Source organism: Thamnophis elegans, chromosome 13 (genome assembly GCF_009769535.1).
Source record: "Thamnophis elegans isolate rThaEle1 chromosome 13, rThaEle1.pri, whole genome shotgun sequence".
NCBI classification, from domain to species: domain Eukaryota; kingdom Metazoa; phylum Chordata; class Lepidosauria; order Squamata; family Colubridae; genus Thamnophis; species Thamnophis elegans.
Genome location: NC_045553.1, coordinates 13459876 through 13482590, shown reverse-complemented (window position 1 = coordinate 13482590; position 22715 = coordinate 13459876). Strand labels below are relative to the sequence as shown.

Sequence of the window (22715 nt, the reverse complement as noted above, 5' to 3'; positions counted from 1 at the left end):
GGTCATCTAGTCCAACCCCCAGCCCAAGCAGGAGACCCTACACCATTTCTGACAGATGGCAGTCCAGTCTCTTCTTAAAAGCTTCCAATGATGAAGCTCCCACAACTTCTGAAGGCAACTTCTGTTCCATGGGTTGATTGTTTTCCCTGTCAGAAAATTTAACCTTATTTCCAGGTTGAATCTCTCCTTGTTCATTCAGTTTCCATCCATTATTCCTTGTCTGGCCTTCGGGTGCTTTGGAGAATAGCCTGACCCACTCCTCTCTGTGGCAGCCCCTCAAATATTGGAAGATGCTCTCCTGTCTCCCCTGGTCCTTCTCTTCACTAGACTAGCCATGCCCAGTTCCTGCAACCGTTCTTCCTATGTTTAGCCTCCAGTCCCGTAAGTTGTGCTTGGGTTTCATTTAGTAACCTCCTCACTGAACGACCAAGTGGCTAGTCTCACTGTGATTGCTAAATGAAGATGACCTGTAGAAGGAACAAAATATTCCCACCAAGGTGTACGATGTGCTAAGTTATGTTGTTTGTACAATATTATAAAATATAAATAGACCAATGAAGATAAAAATTGGACACGTTTCTTAGGTTATTACACAGGAGCTTTGGTGTCTTGTCAGTAATGATTATAGATGGAAAACCTATTTGAAAAAATTATGGTATTCACTGGTTTTCAAGTTTCTAGCCCTTATGAACTGTGAAAATAGCTTCCAACAGCGACGTAGCACAGTTTCTTAAGTATTGAGTTTATTCACAGACATTTTGCACCTTGCAACTAAAAAAAAATGACTGAATTTGGAGAGAAAATGAAGAGAACAAGTTTGTTTTAAAATTTATTTACACAGGCTCACATCACAAGGTTTTTGTAAACAAGTTTAAAGGGAAGATACTTGATATTTTTTAAAAGAGAAGAGAAGGGCTGCCTGCTAACCCTGTTTAAGAATTAAAGAGCAATTTTCAGGGTTTGTTTTTTTTAAAAAAACAGGCAAAGTTTCTTCCCTCCAATGGCTCTAAAATTCAGTGCAAAGAATTGGTTAAAAGGGTTTCCGAGTCAAGGTTGTGTGTCTGAGACAACTTGGAAAACATGAGCGGAGGAGAAATTGAGAATTTTGTTTGCATGTTCATCTCGGATTTCAACCCATATGTCATTAAAAAAAACCTGGGAAGGAAGGGAGGGAGGGAGAAAAAGGGAGGAAGAAGGAAGCAAAGAATAGAGGGAGAGCAATGAGAAGGAAGGGAGGGAGGGAGAAAAAGGGGGAGGAAGAAAAAGGAAGCAAGCAAGGAATATAGGGAGGGTGGGCAATGAGAAGGAAGGAGGGAGGGAGGGAGAAAGGTGGAAGAGGAAGCAAGCAAGCAAGGAATATAGGGAGGGAGGGCAATGAGAAGGAAAGAAGGAAAATAAAGGAGGAGGAAGGAAGGAAGCAAACAAGGAATATAGGGAGGGGGGAGGGCAATGAGAAGGGTGGGAGGAAGGAAGGAATATAGTGAGGGCAAGTGGGAGGGTAATGAGAAAGAATGAGGGAGGGAGGGGGAAGCAAGCAAGCAAGGAATATAGGGAGGGAGGGCAATGAGAAGGAAGGAGGGAGGGAGGGAGGGAGGAAGGTGGAAGAGGAAGCAAGCAAGGAATATAGGGAGGGAGGGCAATGAGAAGGAAGGAGGGAGGGAGGAGGAAGGAAGCAAGCAAGGAATATAGGAATGGAGGGCAATGAGAAGGAAAGAAGGAAGGAAGGAAAGAAGGAAGGAAAGGGTCAGAAAATAGGCAAAATTACAAAGCCAAACCAGTTTCACACTCCCAAATAATTGCTAACATAAAACCAAACCACAACATCTCCCAAAACCTACAGTAGATTAAAAAACATCCTTTATTTCAGTCTAACTAGACCTCTTCATAGCTTGGACTAAATGAACTATGATCCCCAGCCCTAACGCCAGAACCGTTGGTAGAGCTTTGGAGTTCTACCCATGCGGACAACCGGTGCATGTGTGTGTGTGTGTGAGAGAGAGAGACAGGGAGGGAGGGAGGGAGGGAGGGAGGGTTCGATGCACAGCACAGCAACTCATAAACCTGGCTTGACGCCTGCAACTTTTACCTCTGAACCTCTATGAAAGGCATCCAAGGGGGGCGGGGGGAGGAATTCTTTCCAAGCCAGGATCTGAACTGATCCGTTGGACAGTTCTGTCCATCTGTCTTTACATCACCCTGGAAGGGAATCTGAAATGCTTCCGGGTTCCAACGCCTGGCCTGCATTGCATTTACAGCTTGTAAAATTAGTTTGCTAGCATAAGGCACTCTCTGCTTTGTATGTGTTTGTGTGTAAGATTTGGGGGGGGGGGGGGAGCAACCTAGAAGTCAAACTCATGCAAATCAAAAGAAAATGCCCCTCCAAATGGCTCTTTCCTGCTGGATCAGCAACCTCTTCTGATCCCCACCGACTTCTGTTCATCTTCTGTTACAGGCCCCGTCAAGTCCGTCCGGCATTAGTCCTTGCCTTCTGGCGGTCGTATTTGACGGACACGATGAGGAAAAGCAGCAGAGTGACACCCTGGATGACCGCCAGAAGGAAAAAGTAGTAGTTTAAATGGCAACCGTTGATGTTGCCTGCGAGGGGAAAAAAACAAGAGGTGGAGTAAGCAGCGGAACGGAGAAGAGAAATTAAGCAGAGACCTTCTCTTTTTTTTTTGTCTGTGGAAGGAGCCTGGGAAGTTAGGAAGTGTCCTAAAGGGAAAGAGGTATGATTTTAAGGCAAAGGTTGGGCCTCGCCTAAGGAAGATATACAGCTAGGAAGAAAAGAGATGAAAAGAGAAGAGAGGAAGGAAGATAGAAAGGAAGGAGAAAAAGATGAATGGGAGGGAGGGAGAGGAAGGGAGGGAGGGAGAGGAAGGAAGGGAGGGAGAAGAAAGAGATTGAACGAGGGAGGAGGGAGAGGAAGGGAGGGAGGGAGGAAGATAGAAAGGAAAGAGAAAGAGATGGGAGGGAAACAGAAAACTCTCTGAATTTCGTCAGTCTGCTGACAATACCCCTGGGTCAAGGTGAAGCCTCTTTCCTTTGCAAGCATTAATTCAATTAAACCTTTTTTTAAAAAATCGGAGGCGAGAACTGCACCCAAGCTCCTCCACTGACACTTGAAAAACAGGATATATATTTCCCCTGAAAAGCAGAGGGGCTTAAAAAACTGCCTTTCCCCCTCCCCGATTTTTTACGGATCAGACTGCGAATGCCATAAAAATCTTTTTCTCACTCACAAGGCAGAACTAATTTTAATTGTTTTAGAGGAACGCTGGCTGGCGATTTCGGGCTCTTACAGATCCATGAAGGAGAAGATTTTGAGCCGATCCCGTGAATGGAGAAGGGATGGAAGAAACTGGATCAATTATTTTGTTAAATAATTGCCCATCGAGCAATTTAAAAGGGCTGGTTTTGCTGAATCAGTTTCTCAGAAGGACCTGAGAACTTTGAAGCTCTGCCTCCCCCCAAAAGTTCCCCATGGGCTCGTTTAATGAGGTAGAACGCTTCTATGTTACTAAGTTGGATCTCACCCAGCTTCTTCACCATGAGATGGTGGTTGTCCAAGATTTCAGAGGAGAATATATCATGGGTAGTCCTGGACTTATGGCCATGTAAGACAGATGATCTCCAAGATTTCATAGGATATATTATGGGTTGTCCTTAACTTAGAATCATGGAAGACAGATGTTCTCCAAGATTTCAGAGGAGAATATATTATGGGTAGTCCTAAACTTACATGGAAGACAGATGTTCTCCAAGATTTCAGAGGAGAATATATTATGGGTAGTCCTTAACTTAGGATGATGGAAGACAGATGTTCTCCAAGATTTCAGAGGAGAATATATTATGGGTAGTCCTTGACTTATGGTCATGGGACAGATGTTCTCCAAGATTTCAGAGGATGATATGTTGGAGAATCTTGGAGAACCAGTATCTCCCTTGGTTGTTAAGCTGGGGGGCTTCTTGCTATAGACTCCAAACTTACAACCAGGGGAGGTAGTGTTTCTCCAAGATTCAGTGGCGAATATGTTTATTATAGGGAGTCCTTGACTTACAACCGTGAGAGATAGTGGGTCCCCAAAATTTCAGAGGAGAACGTGTTTACTACAGAAAGTCCTAGACTTTGGGATCAGCCTTTGGGTAAACTTGAATGTGGTTTTCTGCCTGCCTTTTTTTTTTAAAAAGAAAAATCCAAGCCAATAGAGATAACTGACCCAAATCTGTGTGGTTGCTCATCCAACCGATTGATTTGAGGGACACCAACTCCAGGAGACCGGAGCCCACGAAAGACCCGATTCCAGAAAAAAAAAAGAAGAGGCCCATTATTGCACTTTGCATCGATTTCGGAGCCGCGGAGTAGGCAAATTCCAAACCTGGAACACAAAAGAGAAGACACAGACAGACAGACCATGGTTTAGTTCTGTCAGAGTTTGTTGCAAAAATCAAATCCAGAAAGCACACACAGATAACTGATTCAGCAGGATTCATTAACTTCTTTATATACATAAATAACACATGAATAAATGTACAACGCCAACAGCAGATTCTTCCAACGTGGTAGAGAAGAGAAATCGGCAGCAGTTTCAAACACAGGCAGGCTATATATAGTTTCTTTTAGTCTCAGTTCACAGCTCAGCCACACCCAGACTCCAACTGTTTCAGCTCCCATTGGCTGACCTTGTTACCATGTGTCTGCCGCTCATGAATATTCTCACACGTTCACAAGCTAACTTCAACAGAAAAACTTCTGTTTCTCTAGCCTCAAATTTCTCACCGCTTTATTTTGTTGAGAGTTGTAGTGCTAGGCGCAAAACCTAAGTCACTCTCAGGACGGTGGTGAAGCAATGGATTTTCAGTCACTTAAAATTTAGTTTAATTCACTTGCACTGCAGGTTTTATACACTCTTACTTTTATGGTGTTTGTGCCACTGGACAAGGATGTTTCTGACTTTTGTGCTTGGAAATAAAAAAAAACATGGCTGCCTCTGATGTCAAAAACGAAAGCGCCAGGCCCAGAATGCTACGCAGATTTTTTTTGGGGGGGGGGAGATATTTTCCAAAGCACCAGAAGGCAAGAAAAAAAATGGATGGAAACTAATCAAGGGGAGAAGCAACCTGGAATTGAGGAATAGCTTCCTGACAATGAAGACAAATAACCAGTGGAACAGCTTGCGACCAGAAGTTGTAATGACTTCATTACTGGAGGTTTTCAAGAAGAGAGTGGAGAGCCATTTGTCATGAATGGTATAGGGTCTCCTGCTTGAGCAGGGAGCTGGACTAGAAGACCTCCAAGTTTCTATTCTATTCAATTCTATTCCTTATTCTCTTCTGTTGTGTTTCTTATTCTGTTCTATTCTATATTCTAATTTATATTCTATTCTCTCTTTTCTTTTTCTCTTCTCTTTCCTTTCCCCTCCATTCCATTCTCTATTCTATTCTATTCTATTCTATTCAAGATAAAAGTAAAGGTTCCCCTTGCACATATGTGCTAGTCATTCCCGGCTCTAGGGGGCGGTGCTCATCTCCGTTTCAAAGTCAAAGAGCCAGCACTGTCTGAAGACGTCTCCGTGGTCATGTGGCTGGCATGACTCAACGCTGAAGGCGCACAGAACGCTGTTCCCTTCTCACCAAAGGTGGTTCCTATTTTTCTACTTGCATTTTTAATGTGCTTTCGAACTGCTAGGTTGGCAGAAGCTGGGGCAAGTCACAGGAGCTCACTCCGCTACACGGTGCTAGGGATTCAAACCGTCGACCTTTCTGATCGACAAGCTCAGCGTCTTAGCCACTGAGCCACTGCATCCTTATTCTATTCTAGTCTAGTCTTTCCATTCCAATTCTCTCTGCAAACCTCTCTCCAAATCTCTGAAAATTCCACCCCCTCATGCTCAACACGCAGCTACAAGTAACTGAGCAGACTTGGAGAGCCGTTGATCTCTTGATGGCATCCAAAAATGAGTTCTCTTCTCGAGCCGAAGCCTCTTCAGAACTCAAAGAGAGAAGCAAAAATCCTTGTTTTCTAAATCTGAGTCACCCCTGGAGAAGAGAGGAGAAGAACGTGGCTCGTTCCCAAAGGAAAGGAACCAAAGAATAAGGAACAGGAAAGTCTTGTTCTCCATCCAGAATTCAACCCCCCCTCCCACACACACCCAATTCCCCCACCTCTCTACACACACACACACACCTTAAAGGTGCCTCTGGAGGCCTCTCAAGCAAATGGCCAAATTGCCATTTCAAATGTGTCCAGAGGGGAAGAATAATTCAATGTTATGAATGGAAAATAAAGGCAGTCGGTGTATTGAATTTTAATGAAACCTAAATACCAGCAGTGTGATTGTTCTCGTGTACGGCTTCACGTTTGAGAGCGAGCCACACACAGAGAAAAGAGACACGGCACTCAAAGATTGCACATTCCTGGTTGAGGGAGATGGTCCTTTTGCAGATCAGGTGTTTATTTATTTGTTTGTACCTGGCTCTCCTTGATCTTTACGAGTAACTCAAGGGGGAGGACACATATCCAGCACACCTTCCTCACACAACAAGCTTGAGTAGTGAGTTGGGGTGAGAGAGAGAGGGACTAGCCCAAAGTCATCCACCTGGCTTTCATGCCTAATGTGGAACTAGAATTCTCAGTCTCCTACTGATGGGCCAAAATCACCCAGACAGCTTTCATGTCCAAGGCAGGACTAGAACTCCCAGTCTCTTGGTGAGTGGCCCAAACTCTCCCAGCTGGCTTTCATTCCTAACAGGGGACCAGAATTCCCAGTCTCCTGTTCATTGTCCAAGGCTTTCACGCCTATGGCAGATCTAGAATTCGCCATCTCCGGGTGATTGGCCTGAAGTCACTCAGCCAGTTTTCGTGCCTAAGATGGAACTAGAACTCACAGACTCTTGCTTTCTAACCTGGAGCCTTAACCATTAGACTAAACTGTCCCTCTGCCAATCACCTCCATTCGACCAATTAGATCCCATAGATTAGGCCTCCTCCGAGTTCCATCTGCCGGTCAATGTCGACTGGCAACCACGCGGAACCACGCGGAGGAGAGCCTTCTCGGTGGCAGCTCCGACCCTATGGAACGATCTCCCCGTGGAGATTCGTACCCTCACCACCCTCCAGACCTTCCACACAGCCCTCAAAATCTGGCTATCCCGTCAGGCCTGGGGTTAAAGACCGTAACCCACCCGAATTGTATGAATGTTGTGCTTTTAATGATGTACTGTCTTAGGTGTTAGTCTGTTTGTTTTCCCCTCCTTTCGAGTTGTAAGCTGCCCTGAGTCCCCCCAGGGAAAAGGGCGGCATATAAATAAACTACTCTAAACTCTAAACTCTAAACTCTGAATCTTGGAAAGAGTCTTCACTAGGCCTTGGATCTGGCATTTTTCTCCCAAGTGCTACTCTACAATATTTGGTTTCTAGGCTCAAAAATCACCCTGCCAACGAAAGTGCCAAGTCTAGTCAAAGCTATGGTTTTCCCAGTTGCAACGGATGGCTGCGAAAGTTGGACCATAAGGAAGGCTGAGCGCCAAAGCATTGAGGCCTTTGACCTCTGGTGCTAGAGAAGACTCCTGCGAGTCCCTTGGACTGCAAAGCCATCCAACCAGCCAGTCCTGGAGGAGATCCACCCTGACTGCTCTTTAGAAGGCCAGATCCTGAAGAGGAAACTCAAATACTTTGGCCACCTAATGAGAAGGAAGGACTCCCTGGAGAAGAGCCTCATGCTAGGAATGATGGAGGGCAAAAGAAGAAGGGGACGACAGAGAAGGAGGTGGCTGGATGGAGTCACTGAAGCAGTCGGTGTGAGCTTCAATGGACTCCAGAGGATGGTAGAGGACAGGAAGGCCTGGAGGAACGTTGTCCATGGGGTAAGGATGGGTCGGACACGACTTCACAACTAATAACAGCAGCAGGAGCAGCAATAACAACATGCTTTATAAGCAGTGTATTGTCTGAGTCAATTTGCAAATAGGTAGTAATAACAATAGCCACATTCTTTACTTGTATGGTATTCTTCCCATTTCAAATTTCTACCTTGGTACAACAAATCCCAAGTTAGAAAATATTCTGTATCTTCTTTGTCCTTTATCTTTAATGTTAACCTATTCATTTCCGCACAGTCTAATATTTTTATTTTATTTATTTAATTATTTGACCTCAAGGCGATCCAACTGGTCAGTCCTAGAGATCAATCCTGATTACTTAGAAGGTCAGATCCTGAAGAGGAAACTCAAAGACTTTGGCCACCTAATGAGAAGGAAGGACTCCCTGGAGAAGAGCCTCATGCTGGGAACGATGGAGGGGAAAAGAAGAAGGGGACGGCAGAGAAGGAGGTGGCTGGATGGAGTCAACGAAGCAGTCCGCGTGAGCTTAAATGGACTCCAGAGGATGGTAGAGGACAGGAAGGCCTGGAGGAACGTTGTCCATGGGGTCATGATGGGTCGGACACAACTTCACAACAAGACTCAAAAATGCCCAACTCATCCCCGTAAACCTGGAGGCCAGTTTGTCACTGCTAGCAAAAAGCCACAAAAAGGACCCCGGAGAAACCAAGCTGTTCAGAATTGGTTGGGCCCCCACAGCGAGAACACGGCTACGATTTAATTAGAAGACGAGGCAAAATGAGGGCTCTGCAAAACACGGAGAGCCTAGCGGCCTTTTCCCCCCCTAATGAACCCAAAATGTGTGTGAAACAGAGCAGAAAATGAGATTTTATGGCCACGCACACACCTCCCGTTTGCAGGTTGCACCAGAAAAGTTGGAGGGGAGGGGAGGAACAGAGAGAGAAGGAAAATCAATCGCTGATGATGAGCCCAGATAGTTACGCACTAGGAAAGAGGCCCACAACTTCCTCATTTACTCAAGCCAGGAATTTTCTAAAAATCCACCGGGAACAACCTAGAGACAGTCCCAAGAATCTGGCTGCTTCCCTTGAGTTAAATCCTGGTTTGAGCCAATAGTAAGTTTGTAAGTAGTGCGTTTAGACCTGGGCATATTATGGGACTCAAGACCATATCCAGCCCTGTGGTTGTTCTTGTCCGCGTGAGATCAATCAGAAAATTAGAAATCATATATAAAGGTAAAGGTTCCCCTCACACATATGTGCTAGTTGGTCCCAACTCTAGGGGGCGGTGCTCATCTCCGCTTCAAAGCCGAAGAGCCAGCACTGTCCGAAGACATCTCCGTGGTCATGTGGCCGGCATGACTAAACACTGAAGGCACATGGAACGCTTTACCTTCCCGCCAAAGGTGGTTCCTATTTTTCTACTTGCATTTTTAACATGCTTTCGAACTGCTAGATTGGCAGAAGCTGGGACAAGTAAAAGGAGCTCACTCCATTACGCGGCACTAGGGATTTGAACCACTGACCTTTCTGATTGACAAGCTCAGCGTCTTAGCCACTGAGCCACCATGTCTCTTAGAAATCATATATTAATATATGTAAATAAGTGTATGAGGGGTCCTTGGTGCTCTCTGAGCTTGGTTGCTTTGCGTGTAGACATTTCATAACCCTGGTAGGGAACATCATCAGTGCTAGGAGGGAGTGGGATTTGTGCTCCCTGAGCCTGGTAATTTCCTTGGAGACATTTCATGACACAACTAGGGGACAACATCAATGCTAGAAGGGAGTGGACTTTGTGGAGTGGAGAAAGACAAGGAGAAAAATAGGAGGACTGTGGGGTGCCTGGTGCTCTCTGAGTTTGGTTGTTTTCTTGCAGACATTTTGTGACCAAACTAGGGGACAACATCAGTGCTAGAAGGGAGTGGGGTTTGCAGGAAACCATTCATTCGTTCCTTCATTCGTTTCAGGAGTGTGAAGATCTGTCCGTGAATCTCAGAGACTCTGTGCCCAGACTTTCCTTGCACAGCACCTCATTTGGAAAATATTGAAATGGCAGCTTTCCAAGGTAGATAAGGTCTGTGGTCATAAATATTCCTTTGAAAGACTGTTTACCAGGCCTTGGCTGAATGTGAATGAGAGGAAATCACGTTCATTTAACAAAAGGGATATTGTCAGGACCAGGAATCTGCCTCGTGCTATTTGGGGAAGCCTAGGTCAGAACATCTAGGGAATTATGGACCAAATGAAGAACCTTAAAGGGGGCCTGTTTTCCTGTGACACACGCGACATGGCAAACCAACCTGCAATGCTGGCTAAGATTTCGCTGATTCCGATCAGAATATACTGGGGGACCTGCCACCAGACGGACATGTCGGCTGCATAGTAGATGGCCGTCCCAATCTTCTGATCAATCGTTTTGGTCTTGACTCTCCTCAGCCGGTCGCTTTCCAATATTCCTGGAAGGAGAAACACACAGGAAATGACTCCCAATTGCCAACACCCATTGTCAGGGTTCCAAATAGCATCCAAAAGTAAATCAGAGTCCGAGGCAAAGTATTCCTCAAAGTTCCAATTTATGAAGAGAGCCATGTTGGCACATCTGGGAAAACCTGAATCTGAAAGCTTCCCGGTTTTCCCACCCAGTTGAAAGTTCATGATCTTGCCTCCACACCCACAAGTCCATCCCATGGTTCAATCTCCCACTGCCATGCTGGCAGTGCCACCCATCCAATTCTGGCCAGTTGCAGAGACAAAGGATGACCTTGGCTTTCTGGAAAGAATTTTGTTACAGCTGCATAGCATCTAACTCTGTACAATCCCCCCTCCCATTTTCCCACAATAGAAAATGCATAGTAGAATAATAGACAGTGTGGCAGGCCAAAAATCCAAAAGAAAAGATGGCTGCAGGCCTGACACCCATCTGATGTTCAACCTCTGTATTTCTGCCACATTGTCCCTGATCTCACCCGTGTGTTCAAAGCATTGCGCTTTTGATTGCACGGTTGCATCCTGTTGCATCCTGTTTAGGATCAACCGTGCAATGTACTCCAAACCATCAGAAAGGGAATTCGGATGGGTTTAGCTCCCTATAAAAGGGATCCCCCCGAAGAGTGGTGCAGTGGCCTAGAGATGGAGCTCTCGCCTTACAATCAAGAGCTGTGAGTTCGATCCTAGGTATAGGCAGATATTTCTCTCTCTGGGCACAATGAGAATATTTCTGCCAAAGAAAACTCTGCATTGGCAACAGGAATGGCATCCGGCCAGTAAACGCTCAGCTCCATTCAGTTGCCCAGACTCCACCCCCATAAGGGATTATGGGGTTGTTAAAAGATGATGATGATAGTTATTTATTAAGCTTTAAAATGGAAGATGAACAAGTGAAAGAAACAAATAGCACAGGCAAATTTTTTTAGATATACAATAGAATTAGACAAATAGCAAAAACTCTGCGATAGAAATGATAAGTTGACAATAGCAACTACGTACAAGGAAAACCCGTATAAAATGCTTTACAAGTGGCATTTGCCACTGGCAAGACTAGCAAAGATGTTTAAAAACATATCTGCCAAATGTTAAAAATGTAATCCCACACCGGGCTCATACCACCATATGTGGTGGACATGCCCAAAGGTAAAAAAAGATTGGACAAAAATACATACGTGGCTATAGAAAATGATAAAGTAAAATATACAGTAAATTTAAAACCAGAAATATGTTTGTTAGGTATACTGCCAGAAAAATATGACAAAGGGAATGTATATTTAATATTACATGTTTTGACAGTAGGGAGAATTGTATTTGCACAGCATTGGAAAAATGAGGAAAATTCCTACAGATGAAAATATAATTTAAAAAAAATTAGACTACATTAAAGATAAAAGACAAAGAAAACACAGAATTTTTTTTAACTTGGGATTTGTTTTACCAATTGTTAGATAATAATGGTGAAATTATTAAGAAAATGCTCCATGATCTTATCCTTCAATTCTTTTTGTTTTTGAGTTAGTTCATCAATTGGTTCAGTGATAACTGGTTCTAGTGGTGGTGGTGTTATTTCCTCCCCGAGAGCTTCTTCTGGGAGTTCTACTATAATGTCTTTAGTTGTGTCTTGAATATCAGTTATTTCCGCTTGTGATATTGTTTTTTTGGTTTTGTAATTTGCCTGAATTTCCTCAAGTTCAACTTCACTAAACACTTTATTCTGTATAATAAATCGCCTTTGATCTGCTAGTCGTTGTTCACTAACATTTGAATCTGGATATTGTTCTTTCCATAATTCATACATTCGCTTTAAATAACCTCTTTTTTCTGGCTCTGAGTTGTAGTAACAGGCCATTATGGCACGGTTTTAATCTGCACTATATTTTTGTCGTTTTGTTGGCTGGTCCACTTGTAGCCCACTTGTCAACGGATGTCCAGGGACCCCAACATCCGCCGCGGCCCTTGTTAACCCACGCGACGACCGATGCGGTATAAATTTTTTATTCGTTTCTTTCACCATATTGTATGGGTTGGCAGGGGTTTTTTTATGGGGCCAGTTGCCAACCTGACCCCAACCCTCCTCCTTTCTCATCCGGGCTTGGGACCGGCAACGGCGGAGTATTATTATTATTATTATTATTATTATTATTATACAATTGTATCACAGCGGCCAGTTGTTTCGCCGGATTTGGCATTGGTTACTAGTCGGGCCCCACCCAGGGGCCTAGGACGTCGTAACGTATTTTCTTAATATGCGTGCAGATCCAAGCAGTGCGGCTTTTTGCATTTGACTGATGGTGATTTTGTCAATTTTTAACTGTTTTAAATGTAATTCCAGTGCTTTTGGAATAGCACCCAGTGTGCCAATTACCACTGGAGTTACCACTGCTGGTTTGTGCCATAGTCGTTGAATTTCGATTTTTAAGTCCTGGTATCTTGCGATTTTTTCATGTTCCTTCTCGGCGACCCTGCTATCACCTGGTATTGCGATGTCTATGATTGTGACCTTATTTTTCTCAACCAGTGTGATGTCTGGTGTATTATGCGCCAGTATTTTGTCGGTTTGTATACGGAAATCCCACAAGATCTTGACCATCTGATTTTCTGTGACTCTTTCAGGCTGATGTTCCCACCAGTTTGTTGCTGTTTTAATATTATAATTTTTGCACAAATTCCAATGGATCATTTGTGCTACTGAATTGTGCCGCAATTTATAATCAGTCTGCGCGATTTTTTTACAGCAGCTGAGTATGTGATCAACAGTTTCGTCAGCTTCTTTGCAAAGTCTGCATTTGGCATCATCAGAGGATTTTTCGATTTTGGCCTTAATGGCATTTGTGCGGATAGCTTGTTCTTGCGCAGCCAGGATTAGTGACTCTGTTTCTTTCTTTAATGTACCTGTTTTTAACCATAACCAAGTTTGTTCCCTGTCCACTTTATCTTTTATTTTTTCCAGAAATTGACCATGCAGTGCTTTGTTCTGCCAACTCTCCATTCTTGATTTTATCACATCTTTTCTGTATTCTTGTTTTGTCTGTTGGGCCTTCAGTAGATTTTTGTTCTTTACTTCGATTAATAGATGTTCTTGACTTTCTTTTAAATAATCAGCCAGTGCATGTTTTTCTTCTTCAACTGTTTGCTTCACTTGTAATAATCCTCTGCCACCTGATTTTCGTGGCAGGTATAGTCTATCAGTATCACCACGTGGATGTAAACTGTAGTGCATTGTCATTAGTTTCCTGGTTTTTCGGTCCAAAAGGTCCAAATCAGCTTGTGTCCAGTTAACTATGCCAGCTGTGTATCTTATAACTGGTATTGCCCAGGTATTTATGGTCTTGATTGTATTTCCACCATTCAATTTAGATTTCAAAATTTTCCTAACTCTGTTGGTGTACTCTCGTCTGACAATAGTTTTTACTTCTCCATGCTTGATGTTATCCAACTGCAGAATGCCTAAGTATTTGTAGGCTTCATTTTCTTTGCATTTAATTAGTTGGCCATTGGGCATTTCAATTCCCTCAGATGCAGTGATTTTGCCCCTTTTTATGGATACAGTGGCGCATTTTTCCATGCCAAACTGCATTGAAATATCGGTGCTGAATACTCGGACTGTATTTGTCAATGATTGGATTTCTATTTCTGACTTTCCATAGAGTTTCAAATCATCCATATATAGTAAATGCGAAATCTTTTCAGCTTTTTTGGCTGTTTGGTAGCCTTAATTATTATTATTATTATTGTTGTTGTACAATTGTATCACAGCGGCCAGTTGTTTCGCCGGATTTGGCATTGGTTACTAGTCGGGCCCCACCCAGGGGCCTAGGACGTCGTAACGTATTTTCGTAATATGCGTGCAGATATGCAAGCAGTGCGGCTTTTTGCATTTGACTGATGGTGATTTTGTCAATTTTTAACTGTTTTAAATGTAATTCCAGTGCTTTTGGAATAGCACCCAGTGTGCCAATTACCACTGGAATTACCACTGCTGGTTTGTGCCATAGTCGTTGAATTTCGATTTTTAAGTCCTGGTATCTTGTGATTTTTTCATGTTCCTTCTCGGCGACCCTGCTATCACCTGGTATTGCGATGTCTATGATTGTGACCTTATTTTTCTCAACCAGTGTGATGTCTGGTGTATTATGCGCCAGTATTTTGTCGGTTTGTATACGGAAATCCCACAAGATCTTGACCATCTGATTTTCGGTGACTTTTTCAGGCTGATGTTCCCACCAGTTTGTTGCTGTTTTAATATTATAATTTTTGCACAAATTCCAATGGATCATTTGTGCTACTGAATTGTGCCGCAATTTATAATCAGTCTGCGCGATTTTTTTACAGCAGCTGAGTATGTGATCAACAGTTTCATCAGCTTCTTTGCAAAGTCTGCATTTGGCATCATCAGAGGATTTTTCGATTTTGGCCTTAATGGCATTTGTGCGGATAGCTTGTTCTTGCGCAGCCAGGATTAGTGACTACTACTACTACTACTACTACTACTACTATTATTATTATTATTATTATACAATTGTATCACAGCGGCCAGTTGTTTCACCGGATTTGGCATTGGTTACTAGTCGGGCCCCACCCAGGGGCCTAGGACGTTGTAACATATTTTCGTAATATGCATGCAGATCCAAGCAGTGCGGCTTTTTGCATTTGACTGATGGTGATGATGATGATGATGATGATGACGATGATGATGTTGTTGTTGTTAATCTTTGGTGAGATTCACAGCCTTTGGGCTGGTTGGTAGCTCAACAGCTCGAGTCCTAACCAAGGACCTAGGAACTGTTAAGGTAACGTCGGAGGATAGAAGCTGTTCCAAGTAGGGTGTTTTTTTGTAGAATCAGAATGTTCAAGTCTGATAAATTTAAAATTTCCAAATAGTGAAGTAGCCCTTTGGGTATTGCTCCAAGGGCTCCAATTACAATCGGGCCAACATACAATTTCCTTTTCCACAGTCGCTCAACTTCAATTTCCAAGTCCTGGTACTTTGTGATTTTTTTCTTGTTGCTTATTTATTATTGTTATTTATTTGCAAATTGACAAACAACACACTATTTATTAAGCACTTATATATGTTAAAGAAAAATGTATAAATAAAAACTAGGAAAAAAAGGTGTTGACGATGATGAACAGGGATCCCCCTCCCCAACATCTGGGCTGCGGCCCCCTAGTGGACCGTGAGCTGTTTGCAACTGAGCCACAGAAACGGTGGGCAAGCGCATGAATGCGTATTCCATGTGTGTGAGCTGCATGCGGTGTGCACGCCGCTTGTGGAAAAGGAGCTGCGCATGCACACACACACCCCGGCACATGCTAGTTTGACTCCTGTGCAGAACTGTCCCCTCTGACCCATCCATCTCCACAAAGCCCGAATGATTGGGAAACTCTGACCTATAATGCCCACAGATATTAAACCACTGGTGAAGATTTTAGGATCATTGGAAATTTTGGTTGGCCAAAACAAAGTGTTCTCCAACAGCAGGTTATCCCTGTTTAGGGGCTGCCTCACTTTGCAACCATACGAAGTTAACGGCGGTGATGAAAAGGGTCACTTAGGCTTACATAGATGACCTTCGCAGGCGTGCGAAGCAAAGGAAAGCTCTAAGTGCAGCCTCCATTTCACTTAACGACCGCTTCGCTTAATGCCCAAATTGTCAGCTGTTCATGAGTGGAAATCTAACAGCTAAAGTCGTTAATTACAGCAAGCCTAGAAACCGAATGGCTAAAGTGTCATTTCTGAGCGGAGATCTAGAACAGAACCCTATATCGATGGCCTGCGGTACCCAGCGTTAGCACTCCATAACCCCAAATCCTGCACCTCACCTGCAGCAAATGCAGAGCACATGACGAAGAACATCCCAAAGGCGATTCTCTTCAGCGAGGAAGGAAGGAGACCCTTCCTCTTCAAGATGGGGTCCACCACTTTGTCTTTCAGGGGGATGAGGATGAGGATGAGGACAGCATCAAACATGGTCAGCCAAGCCGCCGGGAACTATGAAATATATAAAATAGTATTCCACACTATAAAAAAGCCGTTGAGACTCTAGAAAGAGTGAAGAGAAGAGCAACCAGGATAATTAAGAGACTGGAGGCTAACATCTATGATGAACTGGGCATGGCTACTCTAGTGAAGAGAAGGACCAGGGGAGACAGGAGAGTAGTCTTCCAATATCTGAGGAGCTGCCACAGAGGGGGGGGGGTCAAGCTATTTTCCAAGGCATCTGAAGGCCAGACAAGGAATAACGGATAGAAACTGAACAAGGAGAGATTCAACCTGGAAATAAGAAGGAATTTTGTGACAGTGAGAACAATCAACCCATGGAACAGAAGTTGCCTTCAGAAGTTGTGGGAGCTTCATCCCTGGAAGCTTTCAAGAAGAGACTGGACTGTCATTGGTCAGAAATAGTATAGGGTCTCCTTCTTGGGCTGGACTAGATGATCTACAAGGTCCCTTCCAACTTGATTAATCTGTTAAGAACTGTGGTGGGGAGACAGAGAGGATAGCCTCTCTGATAGTCACCATGTGGCTCGATGAGGAACCTCAACCCCATGCTAGCAATGATTAATGTGTGTGAGAGCAGAGCCTACTACAGCAATAGCCCTTAGACTTATAGACCACTTCACAGTGCTTTAATGCCCCTCTTTAAGTGATTTGCAGAGTCAGCCTGTTGCCCCCAACAATCTGGGTCCTCCTTTTACCCACGTCAGAAGAATGGAAGCCTGAGTCAACCTTGAGCCAGTGAGAATCAAACTCCCGGCTGTGGGCAGAATTAGACTTCTAACCACTACGCATCATGGAAGGAAGAAGGGAGGGAAGGAGGGAGGGAGGAAGAACAATAGCACTTAGTCAACCTTGAGCCTGGTGAGACTAGAAATGCCAAATTGCAAGCAGCCGGCAGTCAACAGAAGTCGCCTGCAGTACTGCCTTCTAACCACTGTGCCACCGCAGCTCTATTTACAGAATAACAATAGCAGACTTGGAAGGGACCTTAGAGGTCTTCTAGTCCAACCCCCTGCTCAGTGGGGAAACCCTACGCCATTTCAGACAAATGGTTGTCCAATCTCTTCTTAAAAACCTCCCGTGTTGGAGCACCCACAACTTTGGAGGCAAATCGTTCCACTTTGCATTTATCCCTATGACTTTCTGGTTTTGGAGTACATCTGCTAAATCCTTGGCACCAAGAGGACCAACAAGCTAAGAACAATCACATTGCCACTCTGATAGCGTCCGCTGAGTCTCGCCCTGCCGCCTTGTTTAGGGTGACCCGCTCCCTCCTAAATACGAGGGTTGCGGATAACCCTTTACAAGGTAGAGCAGAGGAATATGTCCAGTTCCTCGCGGACAAAGTTGCTCGGCTTCGGATGGACCTGGACTCTAATTGCGCAGAGCCAGCCGGGGTACCGGGGGAAGGTCTTGAACACCACCTCTGGACTGACTTTCAACCTGTTGCTCCTGATGAAGTGGACAAGACCATGGGAGCGGTGAGTGCTGCCACATGTGTACTGGACCCGTGCCCCTCCTGGCTGGTCGCGAACAGCAAGGAGGTGACGCGGAGCTGGGTCCAGGCGATGGTGGATGCTTCTCTTCGGGAGGGCTTCTTCCCACCGGTATTGAAGATAGCGGTGGTGAGACCCCTCCTGAAGAAGCCATCGTTGGACCCAGCTAGTTTGAACAACTACCATCCAGTCTCCAACCTTCCCTTCATTGGGAAGGTTGTTGAGAAAGTGGTAGCCTCTCAACTCCGACGGTCCTTGGATGAAGCCGATTATCTGGACGCCTTTCAGTCTGGATTCAGGCCTAGCTACAGCACGGAAACCGCTTTGGTCGCACTGACCGATGATCTCTGGAGAGCCAGGGATGGAGGTCATTCCTCCATCCTGGTGCTCCTTGACCTCTCAGCGGCCTTCGATACCATCGACCATGGTATCCTTCTGCGACGGTTACGAGAGGTGGGAGTGGGCGGCACCATTTTTCGGTGGTTCTCCTCCTACCTCTCGGACAGGTCGCAGTCGGTGTTAGTTGGGGGAGAGAGGTCGACCCCTAGGCCCCTGAAATATGGGGTTCCTCTGGGTTCGGTCCTATCCCCCCTTCTGTTTAATATCTACATGAAGCCACTGGGTGAGATCATTCGATGGCACGGGATCAAATACCATCAATATGCGGACGATACTCAGCTGTATCTGTCCGCCCCGTGCCAACTCAGTGAAGCGGTTGACATGATGTGCCAGTGCCTGGAGGCTGTCAGGGTTAACAAGCTTGTACTCAATCCAGACAAGACCGAGTGGCTGTTGTGTTTTCCTCCCAAGAATTTGGCCAGTATTCCATCACTCAGGCTGGGGGGTGAAAATGTACACCCCTCAGACAGGGCGCGCAACTTGGGAGTCCTCCTGGACCCACAGCTGACTTTAGAACATCACCTGTCGGCTGTGACCAGGGGGGCATTTGCCCAGGTTCGCCTGGTGCACCAGTTGCGCCCCTACCTGAACCGGGAGGCACTTGCAACAGTCACTCACGCCCTCGTGACCTCAAGACTGGACTACTGCAATGCGCTCTACATGGGGCAGCCTTTGAAGATTATTCGGAGACTTCAACTTGTCCAGAATGCAGCCGCGCGAGCAATTGTGGGTGCACCTCGGTACACCCACGTTACACCTATCCTCCGCGAGCTGCACTGGCTACCGATCGGTCTCCGGATACGCTTCAAAGTGCTAGTCGTAACTTATAAAGCCCCTCATGGTATTGGACCTGGGTACTTGAGAGACCGCCTGCTGCCAATTACCTCCCAAAGACCCGTCAGATCTCATAGGGTCGGCCTCCTCCGGGTTCCGTCCACCAGCCAATGCCATCTGGCTACTACCCGGGGGAGGGCCTTCTCTGTAGCAGCTCCGGCCCTTTGGAATGAACTCCCCGCGGAGATCCGGACCCTCACCTCTCTCCAGGCCTTCCGGAAAGCCGTCAAAACCTGGCTGTGCCGGCAGGCCTGGGGTTGATGAGTTCCCCTCCCCTCTCGACTGGTATGGCTGTGTGATTTTCGTGTATTTTAATTATGTGTACTGTTGTTTATGTTCCCTTCCCCACTGAGTTGTTCGCCGCCCCGAGTCCCTCCTGGAGAAGGGCGGCATACAAATAAACCAAATACAATACAATAAATACAATACAACTTTCCAGAAGCTAAAAACAAAATCCCATCAGCAGAGAAATTAAAATCCCCCCCCCTTTCTGATACGCAGAAACTGTAAACTCATTAAGGATTTGTCTTCATCAAGCCAGAAGCGGAGAATGACGGTTTCATAGGTTAAAACACCAGGACACATGATCTGTGCAGCAAAATTGTTCCTAAAATAGTTATTTACACAACAAGCAGCCCCTCGTGGTCTCGCTGTTGTCTCAGACCTTCTGCAGATGCCCTGCTCTTCATTAAAATTTCTCCTTTGCAAGATCTTGACCCGGGTCAAGCCGATATACCCTTAGCTGCCTGCAGAAAGTTACTCCCTCCTCTGTAGTCACTGGAAAAGTTCATGAGGGGAAGGGTGAAAAGTCCCAATTAAACGAGGAAGCAGCCAGGATCTCCGATGAGTTTTTTAAAAAAACCCACAATGACTCTAATGATGAAATATTCATGCCGGAGAAAATGTAGAAGGAACGATGAAATGGGCAAGAAATGGGTAAGGGGTAGGTCAGGCATTCCAAATGATTTTGGGGTGGTCGGGGGAGACGGGCATCTCCAATTGGAGATATTTTGACCTTCGGTTTTGCGGATTGACCTCTGGGCTTTCACCGACACAGTGGCTTCAGGGTTATCCAAATGGACATATGGAAAGGCGTTTAGAAGCCCTTCTGTTTTTAGCCCTGCAGAAAAAAGATGTGGAGACTCTAGAAAGAGTGCAGAGAAGAGCAACCAGGATGATGAGGGGACTGGAGGCTAAAACATATGATAGACGGTTGCAGGAACTGGGCATAGCATGGCTAGCCTAGGGAAGAGAAGGACCAGGGGAGACAGGATAGCAGTCTTCCAATATTTGAGGGGCTGCCCCATTCCTCTATGGCAGTCCTTCAAATGTGAGTTACTAATACCACTCTATAAAGCCTTAGTAAGGCCACACCTAGAATACTGCCTCTAGTTTTGGTCACCACACTATAAAAAAAGATGTTGAGATGCTAGAGCAACCAGGATGATGAGGGACTGGAGCCAAAACATATGATGAATGGTGGCAGGAACTGGGCATGGCTAGTCTAGTGAAGAGAAGGACCAGGGGAGATAGGATAGCAGTCTTCCAGTATTTGAGGGGCTGCCCCATTCCTCTATGGCAGTCCTTCAAATGTGAGTTACTAATACCACTCTATAAAGCCTTAGTAAGGCCACACCTAGAATACTGCCTCTAGTTTTGGTCACCACACTATAAAAAAAGATGTTGAGATGCTAGAGCAACCAGGATGATGAGGGACTGGAGCCAAAACATATGATGAATGGTTGCAGGAACTGGGCATGGCTAGTCTAGTGAAGAGAAGGACCAGGGGAGACATGAGAGCAGTCTTCCAATATTTGAGGGGTTGCCACAGAGAGGAGGGGGTTCAATCTATTCTCCAAAGCACCCAAAGGCCAGACAAGGAATAATGGATGGAAACTGAACAAGGAGAGATTCAACCTGGAAATAAGGAGGAATGTCCTAACAGTGAGAAAAATCAACCCATGCAACCAACACACACACACACACACACACACACACAAATACACATATGCTGGTCTTGTTGTATTCAGGTCTTTTCCCGTGCAAGATTGAGATTGTCTTATTATTCTAATGATTATATATTATGTATTGTACATATTATATATTATAGTCTAATTATTCTCTTGTTGAAGTATTATGGAAGCTATTGAAATAGAGAAACACCCCCACAACATGAGAATACCTCCCACCTATCAGACATCTGGAAACCAGCCCTAGTCAACGAGCCCCACCCACCACCCAGGCCGCTACAACATGAAACAACAACGGACACACAGCCAGCACCAATCAGCACCAATCTACCAATCATGATACAACCACACAACCAGTCATTCCACTTACTGAAACAAAGCCAGCACTCCACACACCCCCACCAAGATTTATAGAAAGACGGCAGCTCCGACCACGCTTTAAGCCCCAAACCCAGCCTGAGAATGGCAAGTGAGACCTCACCGAAATGTTGCCAAGACAATCTCAATCTTATACAGAAAAGACCCGAATACAACAAGACCAGCATACCTACTCCAGTGACAGTCATTTGTCAGGAATGGTCTAAAGTCTCCTGCTGGAGCAGAGGGATGGACTAGAAGATCCCCAAGGTGCCTTCCAACTCTGTTATCCTGTTTCCACTTTGTGGCTCACCGTGGGGACGTTCATGGTGCCGTTTGATGTGCTGTTGGAAAACTGTGGAATTCTCAGGTGGAGGCTCTGGAGGACATAGGTGGTTTGCATCTGTGAAGTCAAAAGGAGGCATTGCTCAACAGCGTTCTTTACAAAACCCAGGAAGATCAACCTTTCTTTGTCAATGGCTTAGAAGCAGCTGACCAACTTTGGTCTGACTAGCCAACTCATCCTTAAAAAATAAATGTAATTATTCCATCCTTCGGGGCGATCTGTTTCTTCTGACAAAGCAAGAGAACAGTTCCTAAATTTTATTTATTTACTTAAATGTGTCCAGCTGCCAATCTTAACCTGTTATTTTAACTCAATTTAGAGCCTGCAGAAACACACACACACACAAATGCATGCATGACTCTGGTCCACTAAGAAGGAACAAAACAGTAAATGGTAAAAACATGTGAATCAAAGAATAAGTTACAAATATAGATGCTATCAGGCCTGCAAGCCATCTTTTCTTTTGGACTTCGGTCCTGCCACACTTTCTACTATTCATTTTCTATTGTGGGAAAATGGGAGGGAGGATTATACGGAGTTGGGTAATATGTAGCCATAACAACATTCTTTTAGAAATTCATCATCCTTTGTCTTTATACCTGGCCAGAACTGGATGGGTGGAAACTGCCAGCAGGGCAGTGGGAGATTGGGCCATGTGATGGACTTGTGGGTGTTGGGGGCAAGTTCTTGAACTTTCAACTGGTTGGGGGAAAATGGGAAGCTTTCAGATTTGGGTTTTCCCAGATGTGCCAACATGGCTCTCTTCATAAATTGAAACTTTGAGGAATCCTTTGCCTCGGACTCTGATTTACTTTTGGATGCTATTTGGAACCCTGACAGCTGCTGCTGAAGGTTTCCCATCTCTTCAGCATTGTTTATTTATTGTTTTATTTATTAAGAAAATTTATCTGGCTGCTCAACTCACTCACAGTGACTCTGGGTAGCTTATATAGAAGTAAAACCCCAAATATTAATCTCAACAAACTT

General features: G+C 44.9%; 1 protein-coding gene across 1 annotated transcript in view; it reads right to left on the bottom strand.

Moving 5' to 3' along the window:
* Positions 1-1831: 1831 nt before the first annotated feature.
* Positions 1832-22715, bottom strand: part of SLC15A4 (solute carrier family 15 member 4) — a 32235-nt gene continuing 11351 nt past the window's right edge. The window contains exons 4-8 of the mRNA XM_032229598.1: positions 21696-21785; positions 16149-16317; positions 10139-10294; positions 4218-4376; positions 1832-2595 (exon numbers count right to left, since the gene is read on the bottom strand). Coding sequence (XP_032085489.1) covers positions 2459-2595; positions 4218-4376; positions 10139-10294; positions 16149-16317; positions 21696-21785 — 711 coding nt within the window. The 3' untranslated portion in view covers positions 1832-2458. The remainder of the gene's footprint in view (positions 2596-4217; positions 4377-10138; positions 10295-16148; positions 16318-21695; positions 21786-22715) is intronic.